We start from the raw sequence: 24,862 nt of genomic DNA on the forward strand, positions 1-24,862 counted from the left end.
AACAACGTCAGGGGGAGAACTGCGGACCCTGGTCACCACCCTGTGCCAGGCTGTGATCCAGGAACAGGCTGAGGTCCATGTACTGACCACACGTCACACATTGAGCCATCTGCCTGGTGTGGAAGAGAGTGTTGTGGACATGCAGACACCACTATCCATACCTGCAGCTCGTAGACACGGACCAGCTTGTCCAGGCAGGCAGTCACCATCACCTTGCCCAGGATGTTGACCACTGTAACGGCGTGACTGTGACCTTTGTAGACCCTCACCAACTCTCCAGTCTGCAAAGAAAGGGCAAGAGGCATTCACTTCATACCTGGACACACACCATCAATGCCCACAGCTCAATCAGTGTGGTCAATGTCCACACCTCAATCAGCTCCACTTCACCCAAACCAACTCCTGCCTTGAAGGGGATGAACAGAAGGAAGCTGCCTTTATTGAATGCTTCAGGTGTGAGGCAACATGTTAGGCAACAGATACATGATAAATGCAAGGAGCAATTTTGGCACATGATAGAGAACAATGTACATGGTTACAGAGGAGAAGGGGAATGGGACTGCTCTACTAGCAGGCAGTACTGACTCAATGGGCTGTAAGGCCTCCAGCTGCTCTAGGACGACTCAGTAGCTGTGAAGACCACCCCTCTCCAGAGATGCTGATTTCTGTTGATACCGGATTGAAGAGTCAAACAGAGCAACAAACACACTGCTGGAGAAACTGGAGGAGTCAATCAGCAATGGTGACCCCTCTTACTCTGTAACACTAAAGCTCAACACACAGAAACTGTACACATTCCACAGTCCTCCAGACTGAACACTGCGTTCAAATTCAGGCCATAACCACCATTTCTCTTCCCCCAACAGAACCCTGCTGTTCCCATTACACGATGGTTCTTCAGTTCTCCCCTTTGGCCTTGTACCAGTAGCCATTTGTCATCTCATCATTCACTGTCACACACCGCCCTCCTATTATGTCCCTCTGTCCATGTTTACTCCATTAAAGCTCCACCTTTTTCCTGTGTGGATAAAACAGATGCTGCTTTAACTATGCAGTAACTCCCACACACTCAGTGTTTACTTCATTGTCTGGAGGATTGTGAAAAACACAACTGAAATGCAAGTATTTCACAGCCGAGAAACCAGTCACCAGACAGTCCAAGAAACTCCAAACGCACACAGCTCCTCTTCCTCTGATTCTGTGACCCTTTACACACTGTTATCCAAATAAAATTTGGGCTGTGTTCCAGTTTTGTAATTTGAACAAAACATGAAATCACTTCCAACAAACAGCATGTTCTCACTAATTTTGAAGACGATATTTGCACAGATCATATATCATGCATGTACTAAAACTGAGCAGTTCAATGGCTTAAAGTGAAGTAAGTGGCCCTTGGCTTTACCTCATTATGAACAGTTGCAGAATTCTGGAAAGAGCCCGAGGATGATAATTTGATTCCACCCTTTCTAGTTCTTTTGCACGTCTTCCCAGAGCCCTGCCAATGCAGGTTCACTGGGCGCGGGGCATGGGGATGGTCACTGCACCTTCTGGCACCACTCTGTTTGGAGCGACTCAAACAGGACTCCCATTCAACCAGAAACACATTGAGGAAACAAAGCAGCCCATGACTTATAAATGTCCCAATTCACTGAGCTGAGAGCCAGTAAACAGAAGGGGACAGTTCGGGCAGGTTGTGTTCCACACACTTACATGGATGTTGTGAGCGTGTACAGACTGGTCACTGGATCCACTGAAAACCAAGTCATTTATCACCTGGAAATACACAACAAACATCATTACATGTCCCTAACCACCGACACACCTCCTCACCAGAACTTCCACTCACCACTGGATGCCCATCATCCCCTGCTGCACTCTCATTCACACTCAGCTCTCACTGCTTTCACTCCCACCCCCTGCACTTATCCCCCTTCTGTAATCCTCACCCTCCAAACCTGCCCCACTGCCCCACACGCATCCCTCCACACCCCCCCGCAGCCCACTTATGCATGCATCCTCCTGACCCCACACACACACACACCCCCGACTCACGCACACCCCCCTGACCCACACACACACCCCCAGCCCTCCCAATCAATGCACACACAAACACACCCGAGCCACGCGCGCGCACACACACATCTCCGACCCATGCACACACATGCACGCACACACACACACACACACACACATACACGCGCGCGCGCGCGCGCCACTCAGCTCCCTCTCTCAAAGCCCCAGCACCATCCAGCCATACCTTCATGCACAGGACTGTCTTGGTGTGTCCTTCCAGGGTTCTGAGCAGTAATCCGTTCCTGGCGTCACGGACGCTGATGGTGCAGTCGTATGACCCAACCAGCAGCAGCCTGCGGGCTCCCTCCTGCGCCGTGGCGAGACAACTGACTGCCCGTGGTCCATGACAGTCAAACATATCCAGCTGCTTGTTACTCTGAGAACAGCAGAGTATAACACAAGACTCAGATCTAGTGAGTTCATTCAGATTTACGAGGATGTTGCCAGAACTGGAGGGCCTGAGTTATAGGGAGAGGCCTTTATTACTTGGAGTGGAGGAGAATGACCTTATAGGAATGTCTAAAATTATGAGAGGCATAGATAAGGTGGACAGTAACAGTCTTTTCCCCAGGGTATGGGGACTCCAAAGATAAGGGGCATAGATTTAGGGTGAGAGGGGAAAGATTTAAAAGGGGCCTGAGGGGCAACTTTTACAGACAGAGGGTGGTGAGTATATGGAATGAGCTGCCAGAGGAAGTGGTTGAGAAAGTGGTATCATTTCATAAGCACTTGGATAGGTACATGGAGGGGCGGGGCTTAGAGGGATATGGGCCGAACGCAGGAAATTGGGACTAGCTGGTTGGCATGGACTTGTTGGGCCGAAGGGCTTGTATCCACGCTGTATTGCTCTATGACTCTATGATCCTGCCTGTGCTACCTGGCCACAGAACCCCCACCCAGGCACACCACTGTTCCCATCAAACCCACCCTGTCATGGACTCCCAAACTCTGACAACAACCAGTTAATTACGGGGATGTGGAGAAAAGCTCGAGGCACCAATGAGTCAGGACAAGAATACAATTTCAATGGTGTGTTGGGAGGAAGGAAGATTCAGTGAGAGGAGGGGAACGATGTCCAAGGTGCCTACCTGAGCATGTCCCATTTGCCTGCAGTTGGTCCAGAGGTAGAGGAAACTGGGAAAAGGCAACAGTGCAGAGCATTCAAATGGGACAAGCTCGAAAGACATGTTGGTCAGAATCGATGAGTTAGGCCAAAGGGCCTATTCCCATGCTTTAAAACTCTATGACTCTAAATGCTAATAGTTCAGCATCTGGCTCACTGTGGCCACAATTCATCTTGTTCCCATGCTTCCTGTAAGATGACCGGCACCCCATTTCCACGCTCCCAAATAAACACACCGGGACCCCGTTCCCACACTCCCAATAAACACACCGGGACCTGTTCTCCCTGTTCCCTCTAAAATAAATTGGAAAATTTATTATACTATCTGTAACATGTACAAAATAAGGGAATTAAAAGTGTGTTGAGAAATGAACTCCAACAGTCTGGAAAATCTGCTGGTCCAGTACCAGAGTTCCAAGGGTGCTGGATTATTGGGGTTTTACTGTACTTGTGAGTGTGCCAAATGGAAGCAAACAGTAATGGGAGTACAAGGGGGGACAGCAGCTAAAGTCTGCAGGAACTGACCTTGACACTGAAGGTGAACACAGTGCCATTCGCTAATCCAACGTACAAGATTCTCCATCGACTGTGTAGACTCAGCACGCGGTCTGACAACGTGAACTGGTCCAGACGAACTTTGGTCTGTTCAAATTGAAAGGTGAGTTTACACTGGGATCTGGCAGTTACAACAGGACAGGTTATGCCTGAGGTGTACAATTAAAGGTCAGGTAACAGATACCCCCTCACACCCTCCAGGATATGTAATACGACGTAGCCTGTGTCCAATTGTGCCTGGAAGGAAGATGAGCACATCAAACCTGTGCCTTGAGCTGACCGATTTCTTGAGGCTCTCTTCTCCCCCAGGTCTGACACTGGGCAGTGCTGGTGCCAGTGATAACTACCAGCTGGACAGATCGTGAGCTTCAACTGCCCATGCACCCTCCAAGCATCAGGGTTTGCTGGAGTGGTCTCAACACAATCTCCTGGATAACATGGTTCACAGACCGGGGGCTGCTGTTGCTTCTGGCACAGTAACCATGGTGCAGTACAGCCAGAGACTTCAGACTCACAACGGCTTCGAATCAATCTGAACAGTTCACATGTCCAGTTCTCAATTGCCCCTGTTGTACATAGACTACCCTTGCAATCCCTTGTGCGTGGAGGGCGTTGAAGGAAACTATTTCCTTTGGAGGTAGAATTCACAACATGCAGGCACAGCCTGTAAATTAGAGCCATGGCCCTTGCACAGATCGGACATTATTTAACTGAATGAGGGGTAGGGTCAAGTTTAACTATACCCTGAGGCCCACTCGCAGCTCTGTTAGTATTAGATAGCTGATAAATCCACAAGATACTGTTGCAACCCACCTTCACATCATAACATCGGACGGTATGGTCACTGGATCCAGTGTACAGACACGCGGTCTTTCCTTGCAGTTGTATAATCAGTAAGCAGTTCACCTTGGTACTGTGAGTCTCAAATGTACCCACACGCTGCCGACTCTGAAAGAGTGCAAACACAAACCCCCAGATCAAAGTTGCACTTAACAAAGTGATTTAGGTGGAAAAGCAACTCAGGGCTTCATTTTTGAAACAGTCCAAAATCCTCAGCAACTCAAAGCCATGACTGGTCCAAGATTCTCATATGCCACTTTATCTAATGCTTCCTCAAATTCCTTAACACAATATCCATTGCCTGACAATCAAATTGAAGGAAACTGGAGAAGGAGATGAGAACAATTGAGATGACAGGCATTCATTTTCTTCAAGCTTACTAAAGTTAGATGCACTAGAGAGGGTGCAGAGGAGATTCACCAGGATGTTGCCTGGGATGGAGCATTTCAGTCAAGAGAAGAAACTGGATAGGCTGGGTTTGCTTTTCCTGGAATGGAGGAGGCTGAGGGGGACTTCATTCGAGGTTTACAAAATTATGAGGGGCATAGATAGGGTGGACAGCAGGAATCTTTTCCCATAGCATAGGTATTTAAAAATAGAGAGCACCACCTACCACTGGTAAACTTGCCTCACTCATCACTTTCCCCCTCTCACCTTAAAACTATGCCCACTGGTATTCCACTCAACATTTAAGTATCTAGGCAAGCACTGGAATTGCCAAGGCAAAGGCTACCACACACCAAGTACTGGTAAAATGGGATTAGTGTAGAAAGTGGACTGAGGGGCCTGTTTCTCTGCTGATTGACTGTAAGACAAGAAACACAACACAGATGATAAGGTTCTTGAAGATGCACATATCCTTAACAGCTAGGGGAACCATGAGAAGGGTAAAGGGCCTCCATGGAAGAACAATTAAAGCAATAGGTGAATGAAGCCAGCAAGCCACTGTGGGAGGAGGGAGTCAGAGGGTGGTTTGAAGGACTGGATGAGTCCATTAATGGAATGGGTACAGGGAGGTGGAAAGTGCAGCTGTTTCCACAAGCCAGTCAGGCACAATCTATTGCTTCCAAACTCTCTCACAGCTAACCTCAATCACCTATGGCTGCCATGGAAAACTCCAAACTGTTGAAAGCAACCCTCACAAGCAGCAACCAAAATCTCTTTTGAAAACAAAGTCTCCAAACAAACCGACAAACGAACTGCAGTCTTTTTGGACGTGTCTCACCGTCAGACTGTAGACGCGCACTGTTTTATCAGCGGAACAGGTGTAGAGTTGGCCGCCATATATCTGCATGGCACTGACGGCTGCTCGGTGACCCTCGAATGCTCCCTCAGTTGGATCTTCCTCCTCCCCGTCATCAGAGGACATTTCTAAGAGGGAGGCACATGTCAGCAGTAACATTCCACATTCTCACCTCACCAAGCTGCAACCTTCCCACTTGTGAAGCCACTCCAGCTGCAACTGTGTTAGGTTTGAACCTGGAAACCTGTATGTCACACTGATTGAGGCAGTTAGGAGGAGCCGAGGCTGACCAAACATTGCTGGGTACTTCTGGCAGGAATTTACAGCAAAAGGCTAATTGTGAGTTTGGGAGCAGTGTGTAAGAGGTGACCAACATACCAGAAGATGGGTGCTGGAGGCAGGAGAGCACCATGTAACCCATGCACAGAACCTGCTAGGTATCAGAGATTTACAGCAACTGGAGCAGATTTACCGAAGGTTAATGCTGTGAGGATATTTCTAGTCCTTGGAGTTGTACATGCAGGGGAAGTTTAAGTGCAGGACCAAACCTGCTGATTATTACTGGGTACATCCCTGCTCCCAATCCCAGGGTCCAGCGGGCCAATCCAAGAAGCTGTGGAGGGTGGTAGGCGGCTGGGGGTGGAGTCCGACTGCCGAGTCCTGCTTTTATCCCTGTCTAAGGCCACAGGAATGAGACATTACTCAAAACGGTGGGTGCTCACATGAGGACAGAACAGGATGGACATGGTGCACAGAACGAATACTGGGTTCTGAGTTGTAGATACCTGATGTGTTCCTCGATCCCCTCTGTGAAGACACAGGAGTTTGAGTCTCAGCCACACTATTTAAAGACAGAAAAGACAGTTTGTACATGAGTCTGCTGGGTACTCGGTGTCACAGCCTGATACAGAGCACCTATCCCCATTTCTTGCAGCCTACCCTGTCTCATCGCATCCATCCACCAATTACAGAAGTCAGCGACAACACCCCTACACCCCTCCTCTGCAGTGGCTCAGAGGGGGGCACTTCAACCGGGGCAGGGTGAGCAAGAGGAGCAGGTGAGAGGGAGGGGGAAGTAAGGGGGGGTACCAGATGTGGTGTGTTGGGGGCACAATGCAGGGAGTGCAAAGGGAGGAAAGGCTGAGTGGAGGGGGGGAGGGAGGAGTGGGGAGAGTGACAGGTGGGTTGACAGCTGAGGGGAGGGGGAGAGAGACAGGAGGGTTAAGGTAGGGAGGGTGGAGGGAGGTGGACAGGAGGGTTGAGACAGAGAGGGGATAGGGGAAAGGTGTGAGGGTTGAGTGGGAGGGAGATTGACAGGAGGGTGGCGGTCCCAGAGCTTTGAGCCACAGCTGCTGAAGGCCCCACCTCCAGCAGTTCAGGAGGCCAATACTGGAGGAGCACAGATAACTGGTGAGTGCTGGAGACAGAAGGGCTGGAGTGGGGTGAGGGGTGTGGAGGGGTGTGAACCAGTTGAGGATGATACCCAAACACTCTGGGTGTGAGGGGAGCTTGCTTTTCACAGGATATCTCACCTTCTGGTGGCCACATCAGCACAACTCGTCCCTATCTCGCTGGTCGAGGTTACCTCGTCGTATGCTGCCTTGAGCTGGTCAGCGCTGCCTCGAGCCCCGACCACCTGCTCTCTCTTGGGCGGACTGTCAGGCTGCTCGTTACCCGATTCCAAAGACTCAATAGCAACCACTTCCGAGTTGGGGTTGCTAACTTCCAGAAGCTCGACGGAGGAGTCACTGTTTGTGGAGGCGCTCCGCATCTCACTCTCCCCTTTCTGACAGCCTTTGGCCCTGGGCACCAAGGGCTCGTCTGACCCTCGATGGGTCGAGGTCGTGACCTTTGCCTTGGCGACCTTCTTGTTCTTCAGCTTGCGTTGAGGTCGGACGAGCTCAGTGTCCTGCTCTGTGTCACTGTTCTCCCCGGCTTGGGCCACTCGAGGGGACTTCTTCTTCCTGAATTTCTTCTTCTTCTTGGAGCTTTTACTCTCGGAGGGAGTTATGGAGGACTCAACCTCCTGCTGCAGCTCACTTCCCCGACCCTTACCCTCTCTCCCCAGAAACTTTGGGCCCTTCTGGCTCTTGTCTGTCAACAGGGAGCCACGGTTCTCTGGCACAGCAAATAATCCTCCTTGCTGAGGTGTTGCAGTCTCAGCCCCCGACCTCTGGCCAAATGCAGGAGGAGTGGTGGTGCCAGTTTTGGCATGGCGGTCCCTGGTCTGGTGCATCACAACACCCTGCCCTCCGTGCCCCAGTGGTGGGAAGCTCTCAGTCATGTGCTGGAGAGATGAAGGTAGTGTGATTATTGGGAACCCAGCCGATGTGACTTCACCTGCAGAAAGGGGATGGGAGACGTTAGCCCGCATGTGGCAAACAGGAGAGAGGAAGCATCAATAGCAGTAACTTTCACTTCTTATGTTGCCTTCCACGATGCCCCTGTAATTGGAGAATCATCACAGCATGCCAGGCTGTCATTTGGCCCATCGAATGTGCCAGCTCTTTAGAGCAAAATTATTGCAGGCGAGGCAGATTTTAAGGCACTCCTTCACGTAGCTGGACAGGTGTAGAGAGGGAACCCTTGAGTGTGGCACCTCAGCACCTGAGGAGACCTCTGGCATCATCAGCACTGAAAATGGGAACACCCAAGGCCTCATCCTTGCTTTTAATTACTTGTTTGGAAACGTGGGCATACCTGCTGGTGCTGCCATTTATTGTCCCTCACCAATTATCCCTGAACAGAGGAGATGGTGAAGAGTCAACCACACTGGTGTGCCTGGAGTCACATACAGGCCAGACATGGGAAGGACAGGCATATCAGTGTGGTTAACTCTTCCCAGAGCACATCAGTGAACCCATGGGTTTTATGATAGACTCATAGTTCTGTGGGTGCTGTTACTGACACCAGCTCCTTTTTAAATGCTGGGCTTTCATTCAGTTACTTGAATTTGAATTCCACTGTGGCAGTGGAGAATTTAAACCCATGTCTCCTGTTTCCAGTTCTGGCTGCTTCCCCAGTAACAACCAAGTGGTAGCAAAAGATCCCAAAACATTACTGGGCATCATTTGACAGGAAGAACGAAGACAAGGTACAATTCCAAAACAGCTATAGGAAAAGAGAGCACAGTTCTACCTGTGGAGTCAATCTTTTCATGCAGAAGGGCAGGCTGGTAGAGCAGCTTATACCTTGAGCTTCAGAAATGGAGGCAGCATTCTTACAAACTCTTAAACTTACAAACTTTATATCATTCTTACAAACTTGATTGAGTTTTTTGCGGAGGCTACAAAGGTTATTGATGATGTGGGCAGTGAAGGTTGTTTACATGGATCACAGGTCAAAGAATGGTTGTTTTGTCTGCAGCGGCAGAGGCCGAAGGGAGACCTGATAGTGATTTATTAGATTATAAGAGACATAAGAGTAGACAGCTGGTATCTTTTTCCTAGGTCGAAATGTCTAATTATAGAGGGCATGCACTTAAGGTGAGAGGGAGAAAGTTCAAGGAGGTTTTTTCTTAAAACACAGACTAATAGTTGCCTGGAATGCGCTGCCAGGGATGGTGGTGGAGGCAGATACAACAGAGGTGCTTAACCTCTTAGTTAGGCACATAAGTCTGCAGAGAATGGAGGGAATATGGACCATATGCAGGCAGAAGGGATTAGGTGTCATTAGTTTATTTAGTTTGGCACGAAAATTAAAACAACAACGAACAGACAAGCTTAGAAAAGGTTCAGAGAGCTAGGTAATGTTAGAGATCTGGAAAAGTATAAGGCTAACAGGAAGGAGCTTAAGAAGGAAATTAGGAGAGCCAGAAGGGGCCATGAGAAGGCCTTGGCAGGCAGGATGAAGGAAAACCCCAAGGCATTCTACAAGTATGTGAAGAGCAAGGGGATAAGACGTGAATGAATAGGACCTATCAAGTGCCTCAGTGGGAAAGTGTGTATGGATCCGGAAGAAATAGCAGAGGTACTTAATGAATATTTTACATCAGTATTCACTATGGAAGAAGATCTGGGTGATTGTAGTGAGGACTTGCAGCAGGCTGAAAAGCTTGAGCATGTAGATATTAAGAAAGAGGAGGAGCTGGAACTTTTGGAAAGCATCAAGTTGGATAAGTCGCTGGGACCGGATGAGATGTACCCCAGGCTACTGTGGGAGGTGAGGGAGAAGATTGCAGAGCCTCTGGCGATGATCTTTGCATCATCAATGGAGACAGGAGATGTTCCGGAGGATTAGAGGGTGTGGATGTTGTTCCCTTATTCAAGAAAGGGAGTAGAGATAGCCCAGGAAATTATAGACTAGTCTTACTTCAGTGGTTGGTAAGTTGATGGAGAAGATCCTGAGAGGCAGGATCTATGAACATTTGGAGAGATATAATATGATAGGAATATTCAAGCATGGCTTTGTCAAGGGCAGGTCCTGCCTTACGAGCCTGATTGAATTTTTTGAGGAGGTGACTAAACACATTGATGAGGGAAGAGCAGTAGATGTATTGTATATGGATTTCAGCAAGGCATTTGATAAGGTACCCCATGCAAGGCTTATTGAGAAAGTAAGAAGGCATGGGATCCAAGGGGACATTGCTTTGTGGATCCAGATCTGGCTGGCCCACAGAAGGCAAAGAGTGGTTGTTGATGGGTCGTATTCTGCATGGAGGTCGGTGACCAGTGGTGTACCTCAGGGATCTGTTCTGGGACCCTTACTCTTTGTGATTTTTATAAACTACCTGGATGAGGAAGTGGAGGGATGGGTTTGCTGATGACATAAAGGTTGGAGGTGTTGTGTATAGTGTGGAGGGCTGTCAGAGGTTACAGCGGGACATAGGTAGGATACAAAACTGGGCTGAGAAGTGGCAGATGGAGTTCAACCCAGATAAATGTGAAGTGGTTCATTTTGGTAGGTCAAATATGATGGCAGAATATAGTAGTAATGGTAAAACTCTTGGCAGTGTGGAGGATCAGAGAGATCTTGGGGTCCAAGTCCATAGGACGCTCAAATCAGCTGCACAGGTTGACTCTGTGGTTAAGAAGGCATATGCTGTATTGTCCTTCATCAATCGTGGAACTAAATTTAGGAGCCAAGAGGTAATGTTGCAGCTATACAGGACCCTGGTCAGACCCCACTTGGAGTACTGTGCTCAGTTCTGGTCGCCTCACTACAGGAAGGATGTGGAAGCCATAGAAAGGGTGCAGAAGAGATTTACAAGGATGCTGCCTGGATTGGGGAGCATGCCTTATGAAAACAGGTTGAGGGAACTCGGCCTTTTCTCCTTGGAGTGATGAAGGATGAGGGGGGACCTGACAGAGGTGTATAAGATGATGAGAGGCATTGATTGTGTGGATAGTCAGAGGCTTTTTTCCAGGGCTGAAATGGTTGCCACAAGAGGACACAGGTTTAAGGTGCTGGGTAGTAGGTATAGAGGAGATGTCAGGGGTAAGCTTTTTACTCAGAGAGTGGTGAGTGTGTGGAATGGGCTGCCGGCAACAGTGATGGAGGCAGATACGATAGGGTCTTTTAAGAGACTTTTGGAGCTTAGAAAAATAGAGGGCTATGGGTAAGCCTAGTAATTTCTAAGGTAGGGACATGTTCGGCACAGCTTTGTGGGCCGAAGGGCCTGAATTGTGCTGTAGGTTTTCTTTGTTTCTAAACTACTTCTGAAATGTGATCGTTCCTATAATGTGAAAGGTGCTGGATTAAACCTCAGTGATACCTTTACAGTGGGCTCCTGAGAAAAGTGTTCGGGGAAGGGCTGAACCGTGGCAGTCACTCAGCATCCGGCCAGCGAAGTGCAGCGGTACCGACATCTTCACATTCTCCTCTGTCCGCTTTGGAGAGGCAGGTTCCTGTTTAATGGAAGCGTTTGACAGGGCAGGCAAGGGATTCTCTGCAGCAGCCTGGAAACCTGGGGCAGCTTCAAGCCGAGGATGCAGGTCAGCGCTGGAGCCAGAGCAGGAAGGTGGGTTAAGTAAGGGTGAGAAGGGGATGTGGAAGCTGAGCTCACATGTGCCTCTGTGCAGACTGCTGTTTTCTGTTGCTGGGCTCTGCATCAATCGCTCTCCAGAAGAAACACTGGAATCTGGAGACCAACGAGACTCGGTCAGCAAAGTTCAGAAGGTACCGTTGACAGCTATCATTGCAATCAGTATGACTAACATTAACCATTATAGTAATATCCAAAACAGTAGTATCCATCCATACCATTCCGCCCTTGCTTTTGATGGCACAATCCAGAAGAAGCTAGTGGATTTCTTCTGCAGAAAGGGGATACCCTCGGTCTCTGCCGCAGTTCTAAGTCTCCCAATTGAGGAGTGCAGCCAGTTGCCGGTGTGCGCTCAAACCCAGGGGGTGACTCTCTACCTTCAGACCCTGCACAGATACCTGTATGTACAGCATCCTCCCAGCTGGCATGCACTGGCAATGTGTTTTCCTTCCAAGGGGCACTGCCTTCTGGATGACCCACTGTTCCCACAGCAGGCATCAGCTGCCATGCTCTGAGGGAGCTGCCTGTCCTTTACTGGGAGGAGGAAGGTCTAATCTCTGCGGCGGCTGGATGTGGGATGGACCAGATGGTGGGGCAGTCACCAGGGTTCATGGTGAAGCATGCAGCAGCCCCGCACAGCGGGCATCGAGGGGCTCATATGGAGTGATCACAGACAAGGGGAAATCACTCATCAGACCCTGGCACACAACAAGCTGTCTCTTGGGAACCCCCTCTGTACCACTTTGCATCAGGCAGAGGTGTTCCCTGTATGGCATGCTCCTACACACTCTCTCCACTTCCTCGTCCTTGTCCACAGTCCTGACATTCCTCAGAACCCTGAGATATCCTCCAACCATCATCCCGGAATACGTGCTCAAGCTCCGGAGTGGGATTTGCATTCACAATTACTCCTCACTGAACCACGACTGAAATCACTCTCTTCCTCAAATGCTTAGGACCACAACAGATAGCAGCACCTCTATAATTCCGAGAAGATTCTCTGAATGAAATGGGGAAGGGAAACCGGGCTCGAACTCTTTGAAACAGACCTTGCAGTCCTTGAAGGATTTCTATTCTCTTGGTCCTTAGTGTGCTCATTTCCAGGGTGATCTGTGTGGAAGACAAAATGGATGGAATGACTACAGCACAGCTATTGTCTGCAGAGAGCTGGAGACTTAAGGAACTTCTCTGGGCAGCTGAAGACAATAACTACGTTAAAGGAAATGAAAAGACTTTAAAATTGAATAGGGACATTTTTAAGAAGTCATTATCAGATTTTGGGGAAGGTCTCCCTCTCTTTCTACAACAACTGCCACACTGTAAGGGTCTTGAAGTCCACTCCATGGAGTGCAATAATGTTGTATGCAGGTAGACCGTGCAGGGGTGATTGGTAACCTGGTATGGAGAGGTGTGAAGTCAGGATCTCCAAAGAATGGGGATATACCGAAGTCATACAACAGCAAGTGGGAAATGTGATGCATCAACAGCTAGTTTGCAGATGACAGGAAAATTGGTAGTCAGGGTTATACTCCAAGCACAAAAGGAGGCCCTTTGGCCCACCACGTCTATGCTGACCATTAAGTGAGGTGGTGGTGTGGATAGGGAGGACAATATTAATCAAATGGCACATTGAATTTAATCCTGATAAGTGTGAAGTGATGCAATTTCGGAAGTCAAATAAGAGTAGGACATGCACCATGACTGATGGGGTCCTGGGGTATTGAGAAATAGATGGACCTTGTTGTACAAGTCCATAGATCCCTGATGGCAGCAGCAGAGGCAGATGGTGAAGAAAGTGTACAGGAAACTTGCCTTCATTAGCCAGGACATAGAATATAAGAGCAGGAGGGTTATGGTACAACTTTATTAAATTTGGTTTAGGCCAGAAATGGAGCATTGTGTGTACTTTTGGTCCCTACACTATAGGAAGGATGTGTTTGCACTGGAGAGGGTGTAGAGGAGACTCACCAGGATGTTGCCTGGGATGAAATGCTTCAGTTATGAGCAGAGACTGGAGAGGCTGGGTCTGTTTGCTCACAGAGCAGAGAAGGCTGAGGGGTGACTTGATAGAGGTGTTGTATTGTGGAGGGTCATGGCTGTCACGTGGCAGCACTGCCCCACCTGGCCAGATGACAGCACTGTCCCCTACCTGGTCAGAAGACACACCACTGCCAATCAAGGTTTGGCCCCACCCCACCCATCAGCGCACACCTGACCTTTGTGATCGATTAGTCTTTGCTGGCACTGGGCCATTGGCCTTTTTAAATTACCTGGGCAGGACCCCCCCACCCTCCAGCACTATAAAGAGTGCCACATGTGCTCAGTTCTCTGTCCACTCTGAGGGAGTCACTCTGCTTCATTCCAGGCTGAGGACCGTGGAACGGTGCTGGAGAAATCGTTGGTGAGGTGTGAACTGTCAAAAGGGTTGGGAACATTTTAATTAGTGTCCCTAGTAGCATAGGCTGTGCCTGCACTGGGTCAAGGGGTGGCGGGTATCGTATTGTTTTTCCTTGATTGTCTGTACCTAATTCATTGTGTGTGTATTTTACCCGTTGCAATTTTCCCATGCTCGCTATAAACTGTGTGTGTGTGTGTGTGTTATCCCCGTTGCCATTTTCCCACATTCACCTTTTGTAAATAAATCATTCCTCTCCAGACTATGTTCAGAGTCCTTGCCTTCTGAGACCTCGAATCTGTTTCACAACATTTGGCGCAGTGAGCAGGGTCTCAAAGGTCTTGGCTGAACAGAAGACGCGGGAAGGGATGTTCTGGAACAGGGGCAAGAAAGCCAGTGCAGGCACCAAGGATAGGATTCCCAGGTGGACCGACGAGAGGGAGGGATTTGGGAGCTTGGCCAGCATACTAGTGGACCACTGTAAACCAGTGGACTGGGCCGAGCAGTTAGACCCCCCGTGGTGAGAAAATGGGGCACCATGTGGTCTCCCTCCTCCAGAAGTTGGGATTCCCCAAGGCTAAGGGGAGTCAAAGGGGTGCTCTCTGGTTGTTTGCGTCCCTCCTGAGATGCCAGGTCAGGATTACTGGCCAGATACAAGATATGTGTCACCAAAAAGACAGAGATAGAGGTGCTCCAGCAGCGCTGCTGTGTGCTGCAGGAGGCAGTCCAGGCTGCCCAGACCCGAGCCAACGACCTTGAGGCCAGAGGTACTGAGGTCGCTTGCAGGCTGATCCAAATGCAGCCGGGGCTGCCTGCTCAAAATTCGAGCCCTGGTCCAGCGTGGCGACAAGCTGGATACATGGCTGGGGGATGGGGATATATGGGTGGATAATGACAAGCAGGGGGTGCCCGAGGAGCATGGGTCTCATCACACCCGCCCTCCCCCCTACGCACCAGGACCCGTGCATGCGTGACCCGTCACCACACGGTTCCAGGTTAGCCACAGAAGGGAGGGGAATAAGGAAGAGGACCCTTCGGGGGAAAGTGCCCGTGGTCCCTCTGAGACTACGGAGACCCGGGATTTCTCAACCAAGGAGCTGACCCAGCTGGCTGCATGGCTGCTCCGACTGTGGGATGAGGGGGTCCCCAACGTGAGCCTCTCTCACCAGAAAGTGAGCGCCCTGGGGAGCTTGTCCAACCAGCAGAGTGTTAACAATGCCCTACGGGCGCCACAGGAAGGGATCGGGGATGGCACTACCCCGTGGGATTGGGTAGTGACCGCCGTAAGGGTCCGGTACCCTACCCTTCTTGAGTGGGATTTATATGGGCGACCACAATGGAACATGGTCAGTGAGGGCACCAGGGTCATTAGGGCGCAGGTGAACGGCATTTACGAGGGAGCCCGCGATTGCAACTTTTCAGAAAGTACCAGGGTGACCAGCGCACTAGCGGGATACCTGGTCACCACCGTGTGCCCCGATTTGAGGCCAGTGGTCCTGCCCCTCATGGGACCGGCTAATGGGAAAACCATGCGGGACGCCATCATCCACCTGGAAGGGCTAGAGTACTTGCAGTGGGGAGCGCCCACCCAAGTCCGTAGGGCAAAGATGAGGGCTGGAGACACAACCCCTCGTTTTACGTGCAAACGACTATACTTGGACCTGCTGCGTGCAGGGGTGGACCGTGCCAGCATAAATGGGATCCTGACCTCCGCCATTTATGTGCTGTGGAAAGAGCTTTGTGGGGGGAAATCTAGCCGGGGAAAACCCACAACCACCCTGGGCTCAAGCCCGACACAGAGGGCGCCCTCAACCTCCAGACCACGTGGGCTGCCCTCGCCGACACTGCCTCTGCCCCTCCGCCACTCAAAACAGTCTCTCCTGCCCTCAAGGCTGAGCTCCGGCACCTGCTGAGACAGGAAATGGCCCATCTCTGCCAGCAGGAACCTTCACCCACGGGGTGGCAGACCTCCACCCTCCTCCCACAGGATGAAGGCCAGGGGTCCCAGCACATTTGTTCCATCGCCCTCTCCTGTCCGGGAGACCTGAGACCACATATACCCGTAGCTGTACATTGGGGAAGGGGAACATACAGAGGTGGATGGCACTAGTTGACACGGGTGCCCAACACACCATCATCCTACAAATAGAGAGGTTGGTGGGGGGTTCCTCTTTACCTGTGAGGGAAGTCACGATCCGCATGGCCATCGGGAACCAACCTCCTCGACCCATAACAGTGTGATAGCGGTTTTGCCTGAATGCATTCTGGGAATCAATGTTTTAGAGGGACAGTCCCTCCAATACTAACAGGGGCAAGTTTACGTTCGGTGTCATAGTTGGGACAGCCAAACAGGAACCAGTTGATGTCCCCCCTCCCTCCAAGGTCATCTGTAGCTGACAGTACAGAGCACCAGGGGGACACCAAGATATCACTGAGGCCGCCCAAGCCCTACTGTGGGATGGCGTCATTAGACCCGCAGGCTCTCCCTTCAATAGTCCCGTCTGGCCTGTCCGCAAAAGAATGGGGACATGGCGCATGACGACGGACTACAGACACCTCCACAAGTCTGCCCCCACCCCACCCCCAACTCACTGCCACCGTGCCCGACGTAGTCACCCCAGTGGAGGACATTGTGGGGCGCCCAGACAAGCGTTGGTATGCAGTGGTGGATTTAGATATTCACAGCCCCACTATCTGCCACGGTTTAATCTCCTGTAAGAAAGCCACATTCTTTTGGGGATCCGAACAACAGGCGGCTTTTGAAACAGCAAAGCAAGCTGTTGAACAAGCACTGCCACTTGCTCCCCGCCAGGCAGGTGTCCCTTTTGAATTACAGGTCTCGGCTAGTGAGACCGTCGCTGAATGGAGCCTCTGGCAGAAGATCCAAGGGCGCAGAGTTGCTTATGAATTTGCTAGCACCACTAAAAGATCCAACTGCTGGATTTGCGTGCGAACCCCAGCACATACTGATGAAGCTCTGCCGATCCTGCTGGATGACTTTCAGATGAACTGTTTACATAGACTTTTCACTCCTGTGGGTTTTGGCATATCTGTTTCCGCATGGCAGTCCCCCACCACTCCCCTCACCACTACATAACATCTCTTCTAGTGACCCCCAGTGGGGTGGGTGTTTCAGGAAATGGTATTTCCCTCCCTTCAATTTGACCTCCACCCGAGTCCCAATTCTCAGGGTTGTTCCACAGTCAGTGAGCAGACCTAAGGAATGCTGGTGCAGGCTCCCGAATGAGCAGGGTTCCACCATTTCAGTCAGTCACAGCGACTGTGAGTGAAACTGGTACCTGGGTGCCCCAGTGACCACTGTCGATTGTGCCACTAAGCTGGGGGCTCCCTGGACTTTGAATGGGACCCACTGGATTTGCAGCCACTGTGCCTACCCGTGGCTCCCTGCGAGCTGGTACGGTTGCTGCTTTCCAGCATTTGTGGTGCCCTACACCCACACCCGAGATGACCTTGGGGAGCACCTGGCATACAGCAGCCACCGGGACAAGAGGGCCATTACGGAGGCGGAGAGGTTTTGGATGATAGCCTTTCCCAGGTATGACATAGCCCGATTGTCCCGTGAGGTCATGCTCGAGATGCTGGCCAACGAAACGGCAGTGGCACTGCAACACACCAAAGACGCCCTGACGCAAACAGCAGCTGAGTTGATAGCCGTCAGGATGGTCGCCCTGCAGAATCGAATGGCCCTGGATTACCTACTCGCTGCAGATGGTGGAACCTGTGCAGTGACTGGAAAGGAGTGCTGCACATTTATCCCTGATGAGTCAAGGAACATCACCCACTTGGCCGCTCACATTCGGGATTCGGTGGCTAAAATTCAAAAAGCGAGGGACCAGCACCTCCAGCACGACACCTCATGGGGAAACTGGTGGCTGTTTGGGTCTCTGGGGGGATGGTGGGCAACTGTCATCCACTGGGCAACTGCTCTCACTCTCGTTGTTATTGCTGTCTGTATATTATGCTGTGCTTGCCAGGTTATCAACAGCACATCTGCCTTTCATTAGTATTGTATCCTGACATATAGTTTTAGGCTTAGGAATAGTTATTACCATGATTGGCGAGTGGTGTGACTTCCGAGGGGTGCATTGTATTGTGGAGGGTCATGGCTGTCGTGACAGCACTGCCCCCTACCTGGTCTGAAGACACACTACTGCCAATCAAGGTTTGGCCCTGCCCCACCCATCAGCACACACCTGACCACTGGCCTTTGTAATCAATTAGTCCTTGCTGGCACCAGGTCATTGGCCTTTTTAAATTACCTGGGCAGGACCCCCCCCCCAGCCCTATAAAGAGTGCCACATGTGCTCAGCTCTCTGTCCGCTCTGAGGGAATCACCCTGCTTCATTCCAGGCTGAGGACCGTGGAACAGCGCTGGAGAAATTGTTGGTGAGGTGTGCACTGTTAAAAGGGTTGGGAGCATTTTAGTTAGCGTCCCTGGTAGCCTGGAGCCGAGCCTGCACTGAGTCAAGGGGTGGCGGGTATTGTATTGTTTTTCCTTGATTGCCTCTAATTAGTTTGTGTGTGTGTGTATTTTACCCGTTGTGATTTTCCCATGCTCGCTATAAACTATGCGTGTGTGTGTTATCCCTGTTACTGTTTTCCCATGTTCGTCTTCTGTAAATAAATCATTCCTCTCCGGACTGTGTTGAGTCCTTGCCTTCTGAGACCTTGAATCCATTTCACAACAGGTGTACAAAATTATGCAGGGCATAGATAGATGGTAGGAAACCTTCCCCTTATTAGAAGTATCTAAAACTGGAGGGCATAGATTTAGGAAGGTTAAGAGGTGTGAGGGAATCAGAGCAAGAACTTTTCCACCCAGAGGGTGGTTGCAATCTGGAACACACTGCCTGAGGAGGTGGTGGAGGCAGAGACTCTCACAATGTTTAAAAAGCATCTAGATAAACATCTGAATCGCCAAGGCAAAGGCGGCCACAGACGGGGTTAGTAATTAGGATTAATATAGATGGGTACATAATGGTCAGCATGGACTTGATGGGCTGAAGGGACTGTTTCTGTGCAGCATGATTCTATGACTTGGCATTGGAGAGCATGAGAGAACACAAGACTCCTCTTACACACCATTTCATACCTACCCATCAAAATGTCATATCTCATCTAGACCTCATCCCCGTGGTGTTACACTGACATTACCTGTTGTTTAAGCAGCAGCAACTTCTGAACCTCTACATACGCAGCTTGGAGAGCAGCTCGAGCCTGCAGCAGGTTTCCATCTAATCCTTGGCTTGTTTTATTCAGCTCGTCCTCACGCAGTGAGATGCTCAACAATTGGTCCAGCTGGTTCCTTTCTGGAATCAAGTGCTTTACATGTTGGACACTGGCATAATTTAACATGGCACACAGTTTACTTGTAATACAAGCAACACTAGCATGCAATGAACATAAACTAGCTCAACGCCTGCTTGGTGTCCAACAGCCCCAATACATACTGTTCCCTCTTTTGTAATTGTCCTCTGTACTGGTTCTAGTCTTCTCACTGGAACTGTGAGCAGTTCTCTAGCTGTGGGTTAACTACTGATTTACACTGAGAATGGAATGCTGGTAGTTCTGAATGCAGATCCTGGCGATTTGGAAGAGGGCAATATTTACAATGTAATCTAGCACAGGGGTCAGGAAAGGAAAATGGTTAGTCAGAACTTTAGTGAAAATGTTCCAAGGTAGCATCAAAGACTCTTGGCAACTCAGTGGGGGGGGGGGAAGAATTCACCACTCGGGAAGCTCACGCTGTAGGGAGGTGTCCCACCATTAACAAGACTCACAGAGCAGGAGCAGATGGAGGGAAAGTTGGCCAGAAATATTCCCCACTAAATGTTCACCTGAGGAGAGGTAAGAAAATTTGATGCAAGTGCCGTTGCTCTCAAGGATCAGACAGGACTGTGACTGTGGTATCCAAATGACCGGAACCAGAACATGTAGTCCACTTACCTCTTTTACTCTTGATCTTTCTCCTCTTATTCTTTCTCTCCAAACCAGGGAGTTCTGGAGACAGACCATCCTACAGAAAGACAGCGTGGCTGGGTCATATGTGAACAGCAGTCAGCACACTGACGATTCAACTATGTACCCTGGTTCAACCACTAACATTGTCAAATGCAACATGAACAGACTGGAAGGACCCATCTCAGATGCTGACCCGAGTTAGCTGAACTTAGCCCAGATTTAAGAGTTAGCAGCTAGAAAATGATCAACTGGGGTTTATGTTTGCTCCCAACTCCTGCCATAAAACATGGAATTGTGGGAACAGGTTCTGGCTTTGCTGAGGCCTGGAATCCAGATTACTTAACATGTTCAATGAAGAACACAAAGCAGCTTGGGAACTGTCCATGAGGGTCAGATAGTATTAACAACTGGCCCAGTACCACATTTCAGGATGAAGGTGTCACTGGCCAGGCTGTCATTCAGTGTCCATCCCCAGTTATCCTAAATAAATGGCCAAGTACAGTACCTTCATGGATCACTGCTTTCACTGGGCAGTTAAAAGTCAACTACATTCATGTGGGAATGGAGACAGAGACCAGATGGGGCAAGGATATCAAAGAGGCAATGGTGAACCATTTGGGATTTTACAATAATCCAGTTTGATAATCATTCTTGCTGGTCAATAATTCATAAAATCCCATGGATGGGACAAACTCATATTCTGTCTAGGGAGTGCTGTTGAACAGAGAGACTGTTTCCTGAAAATGAGAACAAAAGTAGACAGTATGGTGAGGATAATGTGTGGCATGCTTGCCTTCATTGGCTAAGGCACTGAGTCCAAGGGTTGGGACATCATGTTGCAGTTGTACAAAACATTGGTTAAGCCACACTTGTATTGTGTGCAGTTCTAGTCTCCACATCATAGTAAGGATGTGATGAAGCTAGAGAGGGTGCAGAAAAGATTCACAAGGATGTTGTCTGGATTGGAGAGTTTGAGTTATCAAAGAGATTGGATAAGCTGAGTCTATTTTCCCTGGAGACTGGAAGGTGACATGATAGAGGTATATAAAATAATGAGAGGCATAGATAGGGTAGATGGGCCAAATCTGGAGGGCAGAGGTGTAACGTGAGAAGGAGGAAGTTCAAAAAGGATGTGAAGGGTAAACACCACACCGTAGTTGGTATCTGGAATGAGCTGCCAGAGGAGGCATGAACAGCAACAACATTTAAGAGGCATCTGGACAGGTACATGAATGAGCAAGGCATGGAGGAAAATGGAATTAATGCAAGCAAGTGGGACTTTGTATGAATAGGCATGATGGTTAGCGTCAACGTGGTGAGCCAAAGGGCCTGTTTCTGCACTGTACAACTCTGCTAGAGTTACACAGCACAGAAATTGGCCCAATGTGTCTCCCAACCAAGCTCCTGGATTACTAGAAGAAATAAAAACTGCCACGCTACCATATTCTGTTTAAATCTACTTAGATAATGAAGCAAAAGTTATCATAGAACAGTACAGCACAATACAGGCCCTTCAGCCCACCATGTTGTGCCGACCTTTAAACCTCGCGTAAGACTATCTAACCCCTTCCTCCCACATATCCCCATATTTTAAATTCCTCCATATGCTTATCTAACAATCTCTTGAATTTGACCAATGTATCTGCCTCCACCACCACTCCAGGCAGCGCATTCCATGCACCAACCACTCTTTGGGTGAAAAACCTCCCTCTGACCTCTCCCTTGAACTTCCCACCCATTACTTTGCCCTCTTGCCATGCCCTCTTGTATTGAGCATTGGTGCCCTGGGAAAGAGGCGCTGGCTGTCTACTCTGTCCATTCCTCTTAATATTTTGTAGACCTCTATCATGTCTCCCCTCATCCTCCTCCTCTCCAAAGAGTAAAGCTCTAGCTCCCTTAGTCTCTCCTCATAATCCATACTCTCCAAACCAGGCAGCATCCTGATAAATCTCCTCTGCACCCTTTCCAATGCTTCCACATCCTTCCTATAATGAGGCGACCAGAACTGGACACAGTACTCCAAGTGTGGTCTAACCAGAGTTTTGTAGAGCTGCATCATTACCTCACGGCTCTTAAACTCGATCCCGCGACTTATGAAAGCTAACATCCCATAAGCTTTCTTAACTACCTTATCCATCTGTGAGGCAACTTTCGGTGATCTGTGGATATGAACCCCCAGATCCCTCTGCTCCTCCACACTACCCAGTATCCTGCCATTAACCTTGTACTCTGCCTTGGAGTTTGTCCTTCCAAAGTGTACCACCTCGCACTTCTCCGGATTGAACTCCATCTGCCACTTCTCAGCCCAGCTCTGCATCCTATCAATATCCCTCTGCAATCTTCAACAGTCCTCCACACTATCCACAACACCACCAACCTTTGTGTCGTCTGCAAACTTGCTAACCCACCTTTCTACCCCCTCATTCAAGTCATTACGTGGCATCCATTCCTTCTCAAGAAAAAACCTCAGGGAGTAAGTGAGGATTGGGTGGGCTTCGAGTGGGTAGAAGAACAACTAAATTGGTAATTGGGTAAGAATGCACTTGATACAAAGAACCTCAAAAGTGATGTGACTAATGAGGCAGCAATGGGGAAACATCTTTAATCAGACCATATTCAGAAAGTAGAATTTGATGTAATTTTGAGTAGATACAGTGAAGAGCATGCTTGTATTTAAATTTAAGGGGGAAACATTGATAGAACGCAATGAGAGGAGGTGATGGCAGAGGCTTACAAGGGCAGCACTGTGTACTTGAAGTATTCCTATGTACTGAATGATCACTTACCGCTGTTGCTCTTCTTCTCTTGCCCAGCACTTGGGTGTCATTGAGTTCACCGCCAGATGTGTAGCTGCTATCAGTGGCACCATCTGCTGCAATGGAACCCTGCACAGCACCAGAGGAACTCTGCTGGGCAAGCACCTCGCAATCCCCTTCTGCTTCAAGAGTGTCCTGTCGACAAGAGCCATCACTGGTAGAAAGGACGGACCCCTTCCCCAGCCCACTGTTCTTCACAGGGACGCTGTTAAATCCAAGCAGTGAGTCTGAACTTCCTTCCGTCTTCACGGGGGGAGTGCCTGGGTTGAAGAGCTGGAGCTGTCACCAGTGCTGCCAACCTGGAGTATTTCTGGGAGGGCGGGGCTATCGCGGGCAGCCCTTTTCACCTGACAGATCGAAGTGTTTGGTCCTGGAGGTAATGGAGGTAACTTGCTACTTGGAATGCTGGGAGCATGTTCCTTAGCCCTGTCCCCCTCCAGACGTTTCGAGTCGTCGCCAAACAGGTTGTAAATTGATCGTTTGTCTGTGACCACACTGCTTTCAGAGAGGCTGCGCTTCCGGATGGTTCCGACTGGAGTACTAGAGATTCCCTCCCACTGAAAGCCTTCCAGCGAAGAGAGGTTTTCTTCCTCATCCAGCTCCAGAGCCTCCAAGCTGGTTTGCACTGAAGGAACCATCTCAATCCCAAACCTGGAAATAGAACCATAAATGTGTCAAGACAAAGCAGAGCCAACTCCACAGGCAGGCTGGTTAGGAGCTGTCTTAACCATGAATAAAGCCCAACCCACAGCAAGACAATGCATAGCCATGTGTGGAGGCACTCCATGCACTACTGCACTGGTTACTCCAAACATGTCCCACCAAAAGATCCCCCTGCAACCTTGGTGGGGGTGGTGGGAATGGTGGGACCCAACAGGGGGCCAAGGCCAGCTTCCAGTTGGAAATAAGCTCACAAAGGTAAAAAAAAATACGAGTTCTGGGTTAAAATGGCAGTTTGCTGGTAATCAAAAGTTCCACAAAGTTCATGGAGTCCAGAAACTAATAACAGCCCTTCAACCCGAAATCAACTTCCACCCCACACAAACACATTCTAAGGGCTTCCACATTCTTGTTTATGGGCAGTAAACTTGCCAACTTACCCACACATTTTGTGCCCCCACTTTCTCCATAGGTGTGCTCACGGCAGAGATCCCACTCTCACTCTCAGCCAATACTTGCCCGTAGTTCATCTCACTGCACCCAACCAGTGAGCAGCAGGCTTCACCCTCTGCACATCCATGCATTGAGTCACTGGACCAAAACAAGACCCGCAGGGATTGCCAAGGTGTCGACTGTGACTTAGTGCGTCATACTTTCACCCAAGTCCGAAGACTTGTGGGTTCAAATCCATTCCAGAGGCTGAACACAAAACCCTCAAAGCCCTCAGCTAACATTGCAGTGGGGGGGGGGGGGGGGGGGGGGGGGGGGGGGGGGGGGGGGGGGGGGGGGGGGGGGGGGGGGGGGGGGGGGGGGGGGGGGGGGGGGGGGGGCACAGAGGAAAGGGGCAATCCTTGGTAAAATGGTAGAGACAACACTATTGGAATGAGATTTTAACACAAGACCTACTCTCACAGCTGCATTGAAAAGATTCCACAGCACTATTTCACTTCAAGAGAAAACAAAATCTTTCCTTACTGACCTTGGTAAACCCTTGCCAAGTTCCTGCTTCTTTTTAGCAACTTGCGTATAACTTGATCCCAATTGACGTGATGCCGGGACCACATTCAGCAGCTGACGTACAGTTGGTTTCAGACCAGATTCTTTCTCTGATTCACTTTTCCTCTGACTTCCTATGCTCCGGATTCGGCGGGCAATGTTGAGGTTGGGCTCAGGGATGTGAGTGCCAGGCCGG

The 24,862-nt window shown here is 49.7% G+C and overlaps 1 protein-coding gene across 1 annotated transcript in view; it reads right to left on the reverse strand.

Annotated features, from left to right (window-relative positions):
* LOC127570745 (zinc finger protein 106-like) overlaps nt 1–24,862 on the reverse strand; it is an 80,647-nt gene that overhangs the window by 4,877 nt on the left and 50,908 nt on the right. The window contains 17 exon segments of the mRNA XM_052016547.1: nt 162–281; nt 1,711–1,773; nt 2,258–2,449; nt 3,722–3,838; nt 4,565–4,699; nt 5,817–5,962; nt 6,620–6,675; nt 7,367–8,174; nt 11,548–11,913; nt 12,867–12,927; nt 19,388–19,542; nt 20,180–20,249; nt 22,981–23,259; nt 23,262–23,661; nt 24,650–24,695; nt 24,698–24,728; nt 24,730–24,860. Of these exon segments, the coding sequence (XP_051872507.1) occupies nt 162–281; nt 1,711–1,773; nt 2,258–2,449; nt 3,722–3,838; nt 4,565–4,699; nt 5,817–5,962; nt 6,620–6,675; nt 7,367–8,174; nt 11,548–11,913; nt 12,867–12,927; nt 19,388–19,542; nt 20,180–20,249; nt 22,981–23,259; nt 23,262–23,661; nt 24,650–24,695; nt 24,698–24,728; nt 24,730–24,860 (3,176 nt within the window).

Source organism: Pristis pectinata, chromosome 1 (genome assembly GCF_009764475.1).
Source record: "Pristis pectinata isolate sPriPec2 chromosome 1, sPriPec2.1.pri, whole genome shotgun sequence".
NCBI lineage: Eukaryota > Metazoa > Chordata > Chondrichthyes > Rhinopristiformes > Pristidae > Pristis > Pristis pectinata.